The sequence below is a fragment of the Falco punctatus genome, assembly GCF_963210335.1.
Source record: "Falco punctatus genome assembly, chromosome: 1".
Lineage (NCBI taxonomy): Eukaryota > Metazoa > Chordata > Aves > Falconiformes > Falconidae > Falco > Falco punctatus.
In genome coordinates, this window is record NC_137580.1 from 40,640,025 (window position 1) to 40,655,475 (window position 15,451).

At 51.2% G+C, this 15,451-nt stretch overlaps 1 protein-coding gene across 4 annotated transcripts in view; it reads left to right on the forward strand.

The window, feature by feature from the left end:
* The window catches only part of LZTS3 (leucine zipper tumor suppressor family member 3), a 95,706-nt gene that overhangs the window by 68,562 nt on the left and 11,693 nt on the right, over positions 1-15,451 (forward strand). For 3 of the 4 annotated variants that reach the window (XM_080396696.1, XM_080396697.1, XM_080396698.1), the window contains 2 exons: positions 11,741-12,229; positions 13,876-14,706. In XM_080396696.1, the coding sequence (XP_080252822.1) occupies positions 11,780-12,229; positions 13,876-14,706 (1,281 nt within the window). In that variant the 5' untranslated portion in view covers positions 11,741-11,779. The remainder of the gene's footprint in view (positions 1-11,740; positions 12,230-13,875; positions 14,707-15,451) is intronic. The other variant, XM_080396699.1, reaches the window with a different exon arrangement.

A 15,451-nucleotide genomic window follows, 5' to 3' on the forward strand; every position in this document is an offset into this window, starting at 1 on the left:
GGTGTCTTTGTTTGAGCCCAGAAAGGGGCCAGGCAGGGGAATGAAGGGTTTTCAGTGGATTAGTGTGAGGCTGAGCTGGTGGGACCTGCTGCAGGTGCTTTTTTGGGGTGGGACATACCCACCGGGCTGCATTTGCACTGGGGGGTCGAAGCAGAGATGGGGTGCACGGAGCTGGGTTGCTCAGGGTGGGGGAGAGCTGCTATTTCCCCCTGCTATAAACTCACCCTGGATGCAGCTGGCATGCACCAGCACCGGGACCTTGCCCCACAGTGGGTTTTGGGGCACCACTCTGGTTAGCTGTGCTAATGCCAGTGGTGAGGACAAGCCACTGTGGGGGCGAGCCACCGTGGGGGCTTGCTCTGAGCGCAGTGTCCGGGGAATAGCAAGCACTTCCCAGGCTGGCTCCGCGCCCTTGAAATTCCTCAGGGTGAGTTAATGATAAATCGCGGCCAAGTCAGTGGCGTAGGCGGTGGCTGGGGGCCGGTGGCAGGTTCACCTGCTGTCCTTCCTCCTGAGACAGAGGTTTGGGCAAGGTCTGGGGATGGTGGAGCCAGGCAGAGGCTGTGGGGATGGCTGCTTGGTACCTCTTTAGGGGTGATGGCTCACCCCAAAGGGCAGGATCAAGCCTCCCCCTGGCAACACACAGGCCAGGGCAGGGGTCTACATCGGGGCGGGGGCAGGATCTTGTGACAAGAGGTGTCCTCCTGCTCCCACCATGAGGCATTTGGGGTCAAGGAGTGTGTCTGTAGCTGGGGATCACATTGGGATCCTGAGATTTGGGCTGTGGGGCCACATGAGGATGCTCAGACAGACGCTGGGGTGCCAGGCGAGGGATGCAGCTCCCTGCTGCAGGGCTTTAGGGGACAGCAGCACTGTGCTCGCATGCTGCAATGGGCCAGCAGCTCCCCTGTACACCCTGCTGCAATAATCTGCATCAGGCAGCACCACAGGCTCAACTGGCAGCAGCTCATCTCCAGCCACCTTACCAAATAAGGCAGCTCCTTAATGAGGGGAAACTGAGGCACACAGGTCCAGCCTGCAGCACAGAGCACCGTAGACCCTCAGCCCCACAGCCAGCACCAAGGCTGCTTCATCAAACTGGCCTTTCCCTACACTGAGTGAATTCAGGGATTTTTCCTTGTGCCATCAAAGCTGGTGTTTTCTGGGCAGCAGTTGCCAACAATGACCAGCCCACAGCCGGTGCTGAGCATCTTCTGGGGGCAGCCACAAGGGGACCGAGAAGACCATGTCCAAACCCTTCCTGATGGACACACAGGATTTGGGTTGGCAGTTTGGGCTGAGCTTGAAACCATCCTGTCTCACTGGCACTCTGCTCCTTGGGATGAGGGGGACAGACATCCCATGTAGTGGAAAATTCCTCCTATCTGCCCTCAGGTGCATACTGGAGGATGCTAGCCTGGATCCAATGCCAGGGCTCTGATAGCAGCCTGGGGAAAGGGGATGGGGGACAATGTCCCTGAGAATGAGGACGATGCCAGAGACATGGCCCCATTGCCCTGGCCAGGGCAACACCAGTGCACAGCCCCGGGGCAGCTTGCCAAAACCCCCATCTTCCAGGGCAGGATAATTCATGGTGGAAGGGACCTTGGCAGGTCTCCAGGCCACCCTGCTGCTCAAGGTAGGCTCGGCCACAAGGCCAGACCCTGCTTGGTCCCTTCAGGGCTTGAAAACTTCTAAGGCTGGAGACTGTAAAACCTCCTTGGGACCCCTTACAAATCACAGAGCACCATGTTGCATCTCCATGTCACCCACTGAGGTTTCTCTGGGGCTTTGCCCACCCCGCTGCAGCCTCCACAGTAACTTTGATGTCTCTCCTTACTGGAGCAGCTCAAGACTAATGCAGCCTGCCACGTGCTTGGCTTTTATTCCACACCTTTGTCTGCTCTTTTGGATGCAGAAAATCATGTGGATTAAAATTGGGAATACCGTGAGATGAGAAGTTCTGGTGGGATTGGATTTGGGACAGGCAGAGCTGCTTGTTCTGGATGAGCAATAGTAATGCCCATATTGATTTATTGACTTTTTTGCTGTCAGTAAGGGCTTTCCAGGTAGCTGCTGGGCTCCCCGAGCCTTGTGTTTGCAGAGGGATGCTCTGGGACAGTGGTGTGGTCCATAGATGTGGACTCAACATAAATCTCTAGTGCTCTTCATCATCCTTACCATCATCACTCCTCCTGGGGACGAGCACGGCTGCTGCAGCGAAGCACAGTGAAAACAGACAGGCAGTGCCGCGTCACTGAGTGTGACAGAGGCACAGCCCAGGTGTAGCACATACACAGGGGGTGTCCGTTCCAGGAGCATCCCTGGGGAGAGGAGAGGGAAGGACAAGCAGGAGGGCACGGAGCCAAGGCCATGTGCTCCACAGCAGAGGTTTCGGCCGTGCTTTGCCATGATTACCCCTGCTGCCACTTCCTGGGGGATGGGGATGGGGAGGGGTGGTGGTGGAGCATGTCCCTTAAATACAGCAACCAGCTGAGGAGGAAAACCGATAGCAAACCCGGAGGATTAGCCAGGGAAGGTGGAGCAGGCTGCACTATTCAGGCTTTGTCGGGGGGTGGGGGGAGGAGGGTGGGGGGAACAATGGGGCCTTTATTGAGGAAGGGCTGGTGGGTTGGCAGGCTTGCGGGTACAATTTGGTACAGAGTATCCCTTGGCCAGCTGAGGGGACAGGGCACTGGGACACGGGATGGGACAGTTTGGTACCCAGTGTCCCCATGCCAGCTGGGAGGTGGGACACGGGATGTGGGGTGGGACAGCTTGGTACCCAGCATGTCCCTTTGCCAGAAAGTGAAAGAAGGAATGGGGACATGGGACATGGGACATGGGACATGGGACATGGGACATGGGACATGGGATGGGACAGGCTGGTACTCAGCATGTCCCTTAGCCACAGCTGGTGGTATGGGGAAACTGGGACATGGGAGATGGGACAGGGGATGGGCCTGTTTGGTACCCAGCATATCCTCAAGTGGTGGGACTTGTCCCAGGATGTCACTGCAAGCCTCACAATATGCTGACTGCATCAGGACAGATGACAAGGCTCTCCCTGCCACCCACACATGGGGTCTCGATCCATGGCCAGACCTCCCAAATTAGGGATTCCCAATGGCTGGTTTATGAGAGCACATTAGGCTGGTTCTGGGGACCCTGCAGAGCCTTGCAGCTGAGAGCAAGGAGCATCCCATGTGGGGGACATCCTGGACCAAGTGCTAACGCCCACTCGGCAGAGGGACCTCAGGGATGGAGAAAGCCATCATCCCTGTTCTCCCTCAGCAGCTCAACGGGGGCTTTCCTGAAGAGCCGCCTGGGTCTTTTCATCTCATCTCTTTTGTTTCAGCCTTATTATGTAAATAGCTGATGCAGCCCCCATAATGAGAAAGTAGTTTCCCAGAATACAAAAGGCTGTAATTATCTCATTAGCAGGCGGAAAGGAAAAGGAAACGTTTCTAAGCCGCTTGCTTTTATTTCCCACAGCAGCCCAAGAAAGTGCAGCCCCCAAAACGGGGACCTGCCTGCCCCGAATCCTGCCACCCGTCTCCCCGATGCTGCCACATTTGCAGGAGAGAAAAGGAAAGCATGGTCCTCATGTCTCAGAAGCAGCCACACACTGGGAGGGCTGACAGCTTTTAACTGGGCCCAGTTATCCAGAGGATGCTGTGGGTCCCTGTGTGGACCCCTCAGTGCTCTGAGACGCTGGGAGAAGAGGTGTCGTTGGAAAGCGGGGAGTCATAGAGGGACAGGATGATGCCCATCTTCCCAAATTGGATGCTCCTCAGCAGGACTCCCAAGCTGGGATTGTAGCTCAGAGCTTCAGGACGGATTCCCACACTTGTATGCCTGCAAGAGAATGTGATAGAACACGTGGAGGGTGCTCCCGGGAGAAGGTATCTAGGATGGCTTTGGTGTTGCTTTGCTTTCTGAAGTCATGCCTTCCTCACCTCTAGCTAGACACCCAGTTCTTGGGGACAGAGCTACAGACAGGCTGCAGTCAGAAGCTGGTCCTTGCTGAGATCTCCAAAACCCCTTTCTGGTGGGGTTTTCTTCTGCCCACCCTGTTCCTCCAGTGAACCGGCTAGAAGCTGCCAATGCAGCAGCAAACCACTTGTTGGTTTGGGTTGACTTTCTGCCAGATTTGTGAGCTGGATCAGGCCATGGAGAGAGCTGATGAGCAGCAGATCCATCCAGGATCTCTCCTACCACAGGGACTTGTGCAACACTCATTACGGGACACAATTCCTGCAGTTCCCCAGGGGGTTTGCATGAGATGATGGGAATCATCTCATTTGCAGGGAATGAAGGAAAAACTTCTGAAGGTGGCTACAAGATCTTGGCACTCTTTGACCCTTCAACCTGCCTTCCCGATTTTGCTTTTTGGCCTGGAACAGGGCGGCAAGGGAAGGTCCTCATCACAAAGCTCCCATCTCCTTCAACAGGGATAAAGGGGAAGAGAGAGGTCTGCATCCTAGGGAAGCAGCAGGAGTTGTTCATCTGACATAGTTTGGCTTTCGGTTGTGGAAAAAGTTTATGGCTAAACAACCCAAGATTTGCATGTTTTCACAGACAGGTTCGAGTGTTTTCATGCATTATTTCAGTGGTGGAGGGAAACCTGGCAGCCACCAAGCCAGGATGTCGGAGTAGGGGGAAAGGAGCTGTAAGAGGTGTAGAAAGGAGCCACAAGAATTACTTGATGGCTGGAAAAAATGCCTGTGAGAGGCAGGAAAAGCTCATTCTGTTCCCTTCTTCAGACCAAGGCAACTTGGGAAGGGTGTAGGAAAAAAGGAGGTGCCACCTCACTGGAGCCAGGTGGGAGGGGAGCAGTGGTGCCCCTGCCTCTTGGATCCACCCTGGTAGAAGTGCTCTCAGCCAGTTTTGGGTCCAGCATGGTGGTAAGGAGGTGACACGTGATGGCCTGTCACAGGAGGCAGAGCAGTAGCCGAATGGTGGTTTTGGAGGACGTGACGTGCAAGGAGAGGCGGAGGGCTGTTTGCTCAGGGATGCACTGCAAGTTGCACCTAAAACTAATTGTGGGAAGACAAGAACTTTCTCGTAGGTGCATGGTGGTACAGCTAAGGCAAACAGCATTTTGCAGGGCAAGATGGGAGCACTGAAAAGTGAGGCAGGTCCACCTGACCTTCTCCGGCACTGCAGAGGTCCTCCTCAGTGCCCATGTCCACCCTCCTCAGCCCAGGCAGGGAGCAGGGGGTGGGCTCCCACCACACCATCACTGCTGGAACTGCCTCATGGGAACAGGGATGTCCACACCAACCCCAGCAGCAACCTCTGAGGTGCTGGTAGCTTTGCTGAGACCCAGACTCCAACACTTCCAAAGGTTATACTGGTCAAGCGTTATTTGCAGGTCTCAGGTTTCGGTGGTGGCTTTTCTCCAGGGCTTGTTAATGCTTTGCCAGACCAGGTGGTTTTGCTCCCTACAAGGTCTGTTGTCTTCTCACTGTTAACCCATCACTGGCCTTCTCTTCCCCCTCCATACACCTTTCTGGAAGAAGCTGATCAGATCAATTTTTTTTTCCACCCCTTTTAAGCCACTTCTAACCTGCTCCACCACCCCAGGACACGATGAGTTTTCTCCTCCAGCCGAACCAACCCTCTGGCACCACTGCCAACAAACCGGAGAGCCACCAGAGCCCTAAACACAGTGCAGGTGTAGGTCCCACTGAAGAAAAAAAAAAAAAAAAAGAAAGAAAGAAAAAAGAAAAGGCATGCTTTTGTTGTGTCGGTAATTGCTTGCTTGTTAAAACAGATGCAAACAAACCCGACAATTGAAGGTTATGGGCACACCTGTTACCGCAATTGGTGGGGGGTGGAATTTTTGACCTTCAGATGCCTTTGCTGCCCGTCCTGCTGGGACCACATGCCTGGGATGGTGTGTGTGCCAAGGCACTGCCTTGCTTTCGAGCTGTTTGCTGGAGTTTTCTCTGCCCAGACCAGTGATTGATTTCCTTCTCACATGGCACGGTGCCTAGGTATGTCTCCCAAAGGCCTTTGTTACTAGAGTGTTAACAATTAACCTACTCAGGCAGAAACAGAGCCAGGCCTTCATAATCTAGGCTTAGTTAACTATTCAGCTGCTTATCTGAAAGCAATTTTTCTTCTGCCTAACTGGAAGGCATTCGCTCACTCATTTGGGTAAAGCAAGTGTGAAGATGCAGTTGTTTTACAGAATATTCTATTTACAATAGCATCTAGGGATCTCCTGGAGCTGTAGACATGTAGGAAACCTTGGTAAGAGTTGGCCATGAAGAGCCACAGCTGGGGAAAAGGAAATTTCACCCTAGGTTTTCTACATCAGGCATAAAAATACTGCTGTCTCCAAGGCAGAGCTTCTGGGCGAAAGGTCAAGGGGCCACCGCAGCTGGATGGGACAGGGAGGTTGTGCAACACAGAGATGGTGGGGCCTGCACCATTGTGTGAAGTCCCAGTGTCCCTGGCCAGGGAGGAGGCTGGTTGCACCGATGAGACACGGCACCTTTCCTAGGTGAGGTGCTGGCATGGAGATGCTGACCAGGAAGGGTGCTTTGAATTGATCTGGGCAGACAAAGAAACCTTTTCAGCTTTTATTAAGACAGTAATGCTGGGAAATGGGAAATTATTTCAGTGTTTGTTTTGGAAGGGTTTCCTTGCCCTTTGTCTCTGCAGAAAGTCCCTTCACTTGGGTTCCTGTTGTAACCACGGGGCTCTGGGGAACCAGAGTGAGGGCAGAGTTCAGCAAGGGCTGAGCGTCTTGCAGAGGTGGCGGCTGCTGTGATGGATGGACGGGTGGGTGTCACTTGGGAGTGATTTGGATAGAGCTAGTCCTCCTCTGGAGGTGGGATCGATCTGGTGGCTTCTTGAGAGCCTGGTGAGGATGAAGTGCAAGGTGGTCCTGGTGCATCCTCACTAAGGCAGATGGGATGTAACATCTGGAAAGATAAAAACATCTGGAATGGGCAGTGGCTGGCGGGTTGCTCAAAACTCCTGTGTTGGTTTTCTGCCTGTGTGGGGCCTCCTCACCCCACCACGGGGCAGGGGGAGCCACTTTCGCCCTTCTGCCATGGCTCGGGGGTTTCTTCCAAGCCCAGCCATGCTTGGAGGTGACTCCTCTTTCCTTCTAAAGGATGGAGCTGGGTATGAAACACTGGTAAAGGCAAGCTGTTTGGCTTCCTTCAGCCCCGCTGTGTTCATGGACTGTCAGACTCAGCATCCTTGTTTCTTTAATTAGGAAGCACCTATAAACCCAACTGCAGTTTGTGTTCCTGTGGGAGGGAGGCAGTTATGAGATTTAAGGAGGAGACATGTCCTGGGGAAGTTTTAGTCATGCATTCCTCCAAACCTGGAAGAAGAAAAAATGACCCTCCAGCTCTGCACTGGAGCACAGCAGTGTCATTCCTTACCTCACTGTACTCAAAACTTGATTTCACAGTACATCTGAGGAACAACCAAGGTAAAACCTGCCTGGGAACAGGAGCTGACCAGAAAACACAAAAGCAAGAGCTGTGCTTGAAAAAATGGCCCTTTTTGGCAAAAATCTGTACTGTCAGGGATCTGTTGGCACTTCTGGAATCTCCTTAACATATTTGTAATGCTTGTCCGTATGTTCTGTTTATCAGATCCCGGGTTTACAGTAAACATAAGCTAATAACCATTTTTTTCAGAGTATCTTCTTGGATCATTCCCAGTTAAAAGGAAAAAAAAAATGCCCATGGAAAAAGGTCCATTTTCAGAGTCTTCCCCTGTGATGCAGCTTTGATCTCACATTCCAAGAAGGCAGCTGAAGCCCCCTCACCTGGTTTTGGGTTGCTGGCACTGAACAGAAACACTGGCTCAGCATCCCAGTGGGCTTGGGACACAGCCCTAAGCAGAAACCTCCTTGATGTGAAAACCACCACCTGGGAGCCAGGGGGTCCCCAAGGGCAGAGAAAGGCTGTGATACTCTGCTGGTGAAGACCACTGAGGGAGATGCCATGGGGCTGAGCAGGCACCTTCCTCTGAGGTGCCTTGGAGGATGTTGCCACGACTCTGCCCAGGCTGTGGCTCTCACCCAGCTCAGGAACTTTGCCTTCCCTAGCTCATACTGCTTGTCATGTTGGATTTTTTTTTTTTTTTTTTTTTTTTTTTTTTTTTTTTTTTCCCTGAAAGGATCAGACTTTCTGGTGACCTCATCCTGCCCTCAGAAAGTCAATGTAAATGTGCAAATGTCATTGTGGAATTTACCCAGCAAGGAAAAGATAACCTGGATTTCTCCTCCACCAGCTGAGCAAGGCTGGGGAGTGCTGCATGGAGGTGCCTTTCCCTTGTCTGGAGCTGAAACCTTCCAGCACACTCCTCCCATGGCAGCTGCTGTCCCATTAAAAAAAAAAAAAAAAAAAAAAAGACACAGCCTATAAAGATCCCAAAGTCACTGAAAGGCAGGTTATTCCTAAATTAACAGAACAAAAAGTTTTCCTTTGATTAATAAAATGCAAAGGCATCATGGGTTTAGTGTGGCTTCAGGTGGGTGTTCTCCATCCCTCTTCATCACTTCATAGCTCAAGCAAGTCTCCAGCTGCCCAGCAGGCACCTCAATTAATTTCTGGTCGTCATGCACTCAAGAACTGTCTATGGGGGTGTTCTTCAGAAAGTGCCTTTAGGGTGCAAAGGGGTTGTGAGCCTTTGAGTCCTGCTCAGTGCATTGGAGAGAGACATGTCCAAACGTCACATGCTGGATGTGTGACCAGACCTCGACACTTCTCTCTGCTGGTGGAGGTTTTGTTGCTTATGTCTGATAAACATTTACATGTTTTGATTGTTATGGGTCCCCAAGCCACTCCGTGCGATCCTCGTGGGATACTCATTTGCTGCTTGGTCTTTAGACCTCAACCCGTGAGTGACATGGCGACATCTCTGTTGGGGGCCAAAGGTGCAAGCTGCAGGAAGGTCATCAGCAGTGACTACAAGATGTTCACCCAACGCCCATTGCTTCACGTTGCTGGTCATTCAGCAGGGCAAGGCCCTGGGGACCCTTGTGTGGGGTGATGTGCAAGGGGGTGGAGAAGGTTACACCACCAGGCATGTCCTCCTCCTCTGCCTCCCAGCTGCCTTGTCCCTTGTCCATGATGGGGCCCATCTGGTGTGTCTCAGACGACAGAGGCTCCTTCACACCTCAACAGGAGTTCAGCTGGGATGGTGGCTTTCACCACAGCACATTCTTAAGCACTTCTTCCTGCTGTGACCACCTCCATACCCTGCTCTGCCCCAGAAGAGCTCTGCCAGCCCTCCATGGGCATCAGCTCTGCATCCTCTTCCTCCAGCACAGCAGTTTGTCACATCTGTCCGCCAGCCCCACCACACTCGGACCATATTTCATACAGGGCAGCTTTCTATGAGAAAGGTTAGGGTGCTGGAAAAAGGGAGGAGGCTACAGTTAACATGCCTGGCAGAAGCCTCCAGAAACACGATTTAATAAAAGTGAAGTCAAGCAGCACATACTTGCTTTAACCTTTTTAATTCTTTTCCCATCCCATTATTAGTGCAAATAGCAAAACCCCATGAGACACCACATCAGAGCTGAGCTCTAGACCTAAGCTAGCTCTCCAGGGAAATAAACCCAGCTCTCCTGCTTTACTTGGGGAGGGCTGATTTAACATCCCTACCCCAAAAGAGGAAAACCCCACTGAAATGGAGATTTTCTCCATCTCCCCTGCCTGCTGGCTCTGCTTGAGTCCCCCTCATCACTGAACCTCTCTCCAAAGGGTATCATTTTTGTTATCTCTCTTTTATCCAGGGGTAACCTGCCCTACCAACAGCCCCCAAATTCTGTTTTAGTCCCCACACTGCCAGAATGTTTTATCCTGGGAAACTTGGAACTGAGGGCTCATGGGACAAAAAAACCCAACAAAACACAAACATCATTTCTGGCCCATGGGGACCAACCCAATGGACTTGGTAGGGATGGGTGGACACTGCTGGTTGGCTATGTGTCCACAGCTGTCCACATGCTCCTCCAGGCTTGGCTCAGCTGTGCTCGATCTGAAGGTATCAGAGACACCTGCACAGACTGGCATTGATAAGGCAGGACTCCAGGAAGACCTGAGCCTTTCTGGAGTGGTACAGGGAGGACATACAGACCCCCTCAGGGGCCTGGACACTTGTGCACCAGTGACTGAACTGAGCTGTGAGAGTCTTTCCCCAAACGCAGAGCCCCCAAGATTTATTGCAATCACCCAAACTCAGCCACACATCTTCTCCCTTCCCGCAGGTGATGAGATCCTCAGCTGGTACGGGCTCAAATTCTCCATTATTCACTGAGGCAACCAAAAAAAAAAATAGTGTTGTGGTGCTTTTTCTTTCCTTTCCTTAAAAAGGTTTTACACCTTTGTGGGGCTGAGTGCCTTACAGAGGATCGAGTTAACACCTCAGCAGACTGAACGGTAGTCGTGGGGAATGCTGTCACTCTCTGCAAGATCTCCATCTGCTCCAGCTCAGTTCAACACGGAGCAGCTTCGCCAGCGCTCATGTTTTATGGGTACACCCATCAGGGAAAACCCATGGGCTTCTGTAACTAAAGAAATCCTGTTGAGAGAAATAAATCTATGTCGGGGGTTTTTTTCCCCCTAGTCCCAGTCTATGCTGGGGCATGACTGCAGAGGCTTTGTCACCCTCGGTGAGGTCATAGCGCAGTGCAGACCAGAGCCACGGCTGCTGGGTCCAAGAGGGGCAAAACCAGTTTGATTTTCAGCTGGAACTTTCAGAAAGCATTTTAGGAAGTTCTAATAAATTGTCCCCATGCGAAACCTGTCTCAGCACCAGTAGCTCTGGACCCTGACTGCCTCAGTTGGTAATAAATTCAGCACCAATGCAACCACTAGTAGTTGGAGAATTTCCCCCAAACACAGATGTGAATAGGCCTGGGCACCTCTGAAGCCAGAGCTGAAATGGCAGGACTGGGGTTTGTGATGGTGATGGAGCTGAGGAAGAGCACCCAGATGTGTGAGGAGTGGTCTCAATGTCTGTTACCAGGTCAAAGACAACTTTTAAAACCATTAGCTGCATGTTATCCACTTCCCACTGCCTAGTTTTGGCCAATCCATGGCACAGCCTAAGGAAGACTAAAATGGAGTAGGGGAATAAAGGGAGCGGGGGGCGGGGAATAAAAAGAAGACAATTTAGGATGCCTCCTGGACAAAAGCATCTTTTTAAAAGCTCAAGTTCATGGGATGACACTCCCAAGGAAGTGATGGAAAGTGTGTTGCTTAAAGTCCTGTTGAATCATCCCAAGGGATGCGCTGGAGGGAGCAATAGTGTGTAAGCCCACAGATGGAGCAGGGCTGGAGGAAACCTTCCATTCCCATGGCCACACAAATTGTTCAAACCTGGGAAAAGTGACAGAAATAATTCAAACCTGGGGACTACATGGCCATTTCCAACTGATGCTGTAGAGCTGTGCCCCCTAAAACCCATGCAACCCTCCGGGAGCGCCCAAGGAGGACTGAGAGGCTTAAGAGCAGCTCTTTTGCATAGCAGTGAGTAGGTTTGGGGGACGGGTGCACGCTGCTCCTCCAAGGGTTCACGGAGAGGAGGACAGCCCCATCATCTGCTCCATACCATGTACTGAGTCATGACAGCTTCTGTCCTTGCACCACCCAGCCCAGAGAATTGCTCATCTCTGCATGATGCCAGCCTTCAAAGGGTATAGTAGATACAAGACATGTCTTTAACAGTCTTTTCCTTTTCCTCCTTCTCCTAGTGCCACTGACCTGTGCCTCCACCCCACCTCTACACTGCCATGGCCACGCTAGAGACGCTGCCCGTTCTTAGTGACCCAACTTACCCCAGCCCGGAGAACTTCCACAGTTTTGCTCCCCGGCCATCCCAGCCCATCTCCCAGAGCACCATGGGGAGTGTGGGCAGCGGAGTGGCCAATGACCAAGAGTTCGCCATGAAGAGCGTGGGGACCCGGACACAGAGCAGCAGTCGGCAGACAGAGGGGTCTCGCAACGGGTATTCCACGCGGGAGATCTCCAACCGCTACTCTGGTGAAGAGAAGACGTACAAGTCAGAGAAGGTCTCCAATTCCCTCTACATCAACGGTGACCTGCGCAAGAGTGAGAAGATGAAGATGGACATCTGCGGGAACGTGACCACCAACAATGAGAAGAACATGCCGCCTCCTCCCCAATACCGAGAGCCCAGTAACCCACCAAAGATATTGCCAATCTCCGGCAAACTAGACCAGGTGAGAATCCCCACCTCCTGGAGCAGCTTGATGACCGTGGCACATCTCTAACAACACAGACCAGGAAGCCTTGGGCAACGGTACAATCCTGACAGATAGTCTCATTCTTACTAAGTAGATGGCATCATTTTTATGTACAATGTAATTCTTACTACTTTCTGAGGGAATGTTAGTTCTTGAGGAGCCCAGGAGCACGATCTCAAGTCTTCCACAGCTAAGTTTCCAGCTCATTTAAGCCTGTATTTAAGTCACTGGCTATTCCAGCCTCCCCAAGATGCTGTGCCTACCTCCCTGACTGATGGGGAGGGAGCTGGAGTCAGCTCAATTTCAGTAGGTCCAGCATCTGAGTCCCACCCTTACGCTTTGTGCCACTTATAGGCAATCTCCAACAGCCCACCGCCACCAAAAGCTGTTGCCTGAAAACATCTATAAGCATCCATTCAAATCACCAGTGCCCCTTGTGAAGGACAAGTTGACAAGGTTTGAGAACTACCCCTGTAAGCGTTATCGCCCACCCAAGCCCAGTCCTCGGGGCTCATATGGGCTTTGGGGAGCAAACAGCTCCCAGACCTGGAGGAGCAGAGCCCCAGAGCCAGCAGTGCTTTATACAGCCTGAAGCTCTGCTCCAGTGGCTTCTGTAATTTGTGTCCTGGGGACTGCCTTGCACAGTATTATGTCTGCAGCATTTTGTGGCCTTTTCTCCTGGATTGTTAATCTGCCAGCCCCTGTAGTCCATCTCAGTCCTGCAAGCCAGGCACCAGGTTTTTGGTTTCCAACCTTGCCTGCTCACCAGGGCTTATTCTGTTTCTCCTGGAAGGCATTTTCCAAACATCTTTGCTAACACCAAGCAGCTTCCTCTGGGATAATTCTCACCTGAAACCTAACCTGCAGTAGGGGAGACTCAATCCCATTTTGAGGAAAATTTTGTTTCTGTAGCTGCATTTGCAGGGCAAGGAATGCACAAGGATTTAAAACCCTTTCTAAATCCTTTACAGCTGTGGTCCATTCTCCCCCCAGCATGGCTTATGCCCACAGAAAACACATTCAAATGAAGAGCAGCTTCAACATGTTCCCTGCCCGGTGTTGCTGCTGGGGTCACAGCTCCTACCTACTCCTGTCCGAGCATTAGCAGGACATGATGTCCACACAAGGGAGAGATCGCTGCTGGCAGGAGGGAAACGTGATGCTCCTGGGGCAAAATGGCTGCTAATCCAAGAGTTCAATTCAGTTTTCAGCAAAAGGGCAATGCACCCTCAAGGCTAGAAGTCCTTCAAAATATAATCTGTCAAAATCAAAAAGTTGTTTCGATCAGGTCTGGTAGGCAAGTGGTGACCCTCCTTCCTGCAAAGAGCACTAAGAGAACCCAAGGAGCATCCTAGGAAAAAATCACGGAGCTTTAGAGTGAGTCAAGAAATTTATTTTTTTTTTCAACTGGGGCAAGGGAAGACAAAGTGTTGCCCTATGAGTGACCACAGGTCCCTCATGTAAAATCCCAGGTGGCCCAGGGTGTAAAAAGGTTGAGAAATACGGAGCTAGCCCAAGACGTCTTAGCTCCATCAGCCCCATCCTGTGCCGATGTGTCTCTTTTGTGTGTTGTTAACAAGCTTCCTGCTATGTTTGATGTGTGGTCCTTTTTCCTTTTGCAGAGCAATGAGCCCTTAGTTAGACCCTCAGCCTTTAAACCAGTAGTTCCTAAAAACTTCCATTCCATGCAGAACCTCTGCCCGCCGCAGAGCAACGGGGTGACAGAGAACAGAAAGAGCTTGAACCATGCCAACAGCAATAGCCCGTCCGCACCCAAAAGTGGACTCGACAAGAGCAGCCTTAACAGGACTACAAACCAAGTGGGGGGCCTTTCGGATTCAGGCCGTAACTCGTTAACGAGCCTGCCCACGTATGGGACAGGCTATAGCCAGCATGTGGGTCCAATGAGCGCCTCCACGAGCCACATCAACCGCATCGGTACGACCTACGTGGACAAGAACATCGTGGGATACAATGGGATATCTACCTCAGACAGCGGGCGGTCTTCGAGCAAGAGCACCTCTTCGTTCAACAGACTGAACCATCTAAATGAAACTATGCCTTTCCACTCGCCTTCGACAGATGACATCATCCAAGACCTGGAAGACCGGCTGTGGGAGAAGGAGCAGGAGGTCCTCCAAATGCGAAGGAACTTGGACAAAAGTGAGGCAGCCATCTTCCAAGTCTTTGAGGAGAAGCAGAAGATCTGGGAGAGGGAGATGGAGGACCTGAGGCAAAACTATGCCAACAAATTGCAGCAGGTCTCCAAAAAGGCACAGCGGGCTCAACAGGCCTTGCAGCTCCAAATCTTCAAGCTCCAGCAGGAGAAAAAAAAACTCCAGGATGACATGGGACAACTCCTCCAGCAACGAGAAGAGCTAGAGAAGAAATTTGTGGCTTTTAAGAAGGAGCAGGCTGAGTTTCTCCCGAAGATTGAAGAGACCAAGTGGGAGGTAAGAGCCTTGTCGTAGAAGACCTTGAGTGAGGTTTTCAGTGAGGGCCCCGGTAACCCGAAGCACCTCCCGTTTTCCCTAAGCGGACTCCCCAGGCAGTGGCTATGGGTTGGTGGCCTCCGGGTAACAGATGGCATTTCAGTCACCTCTTCATTTGTCTGTGCCCCAAGCCTGTAGTTTTCAATTAAATTAAAATGAGCACAACTTCTGGTGCACACCTCCTGTGCCGGTTAATAATTTGGCTTCACAGTCGGGTCACTCCAACCTGTGATACGTGAATCCAGTTTCAGAGAACACAGATCTTTCCATACAAGTATTAGTGCCTACCAAAAATGGGCTTAAGTCTATTTTAATTAAATTCTTCTAACATCTGTGTTTGGGCAAACCTTGAAACCGCTTTTCAAATGTTTAATTTATAATTTTTTTACTTAAGATATAAAGCAAGTGAGCTAAGAATTATACCGATGGCCAAGTTTACCTCATGCTTTCCATTGTAACACGCTGTTTTCAGTTGTTAATAAATTTATCTCTCTTAAAAGGCTGAAAGGCCTCTTTCTAGTTCTCCTTTTGAGTCTTACATACTTTTTTCTGCTGTTTCTATTTTTAGAACATTTTATCAGAGTCTGTTTGTATAGCCAGTGCTAACATATTTTTTTTTTCAGCTTGATTATGTGAAGAATTTTAATCCTTCCATGGACTGGCTAGAAACTTTAAGTTTATTAAGAGTGCAGAGGGAAAATGTAGC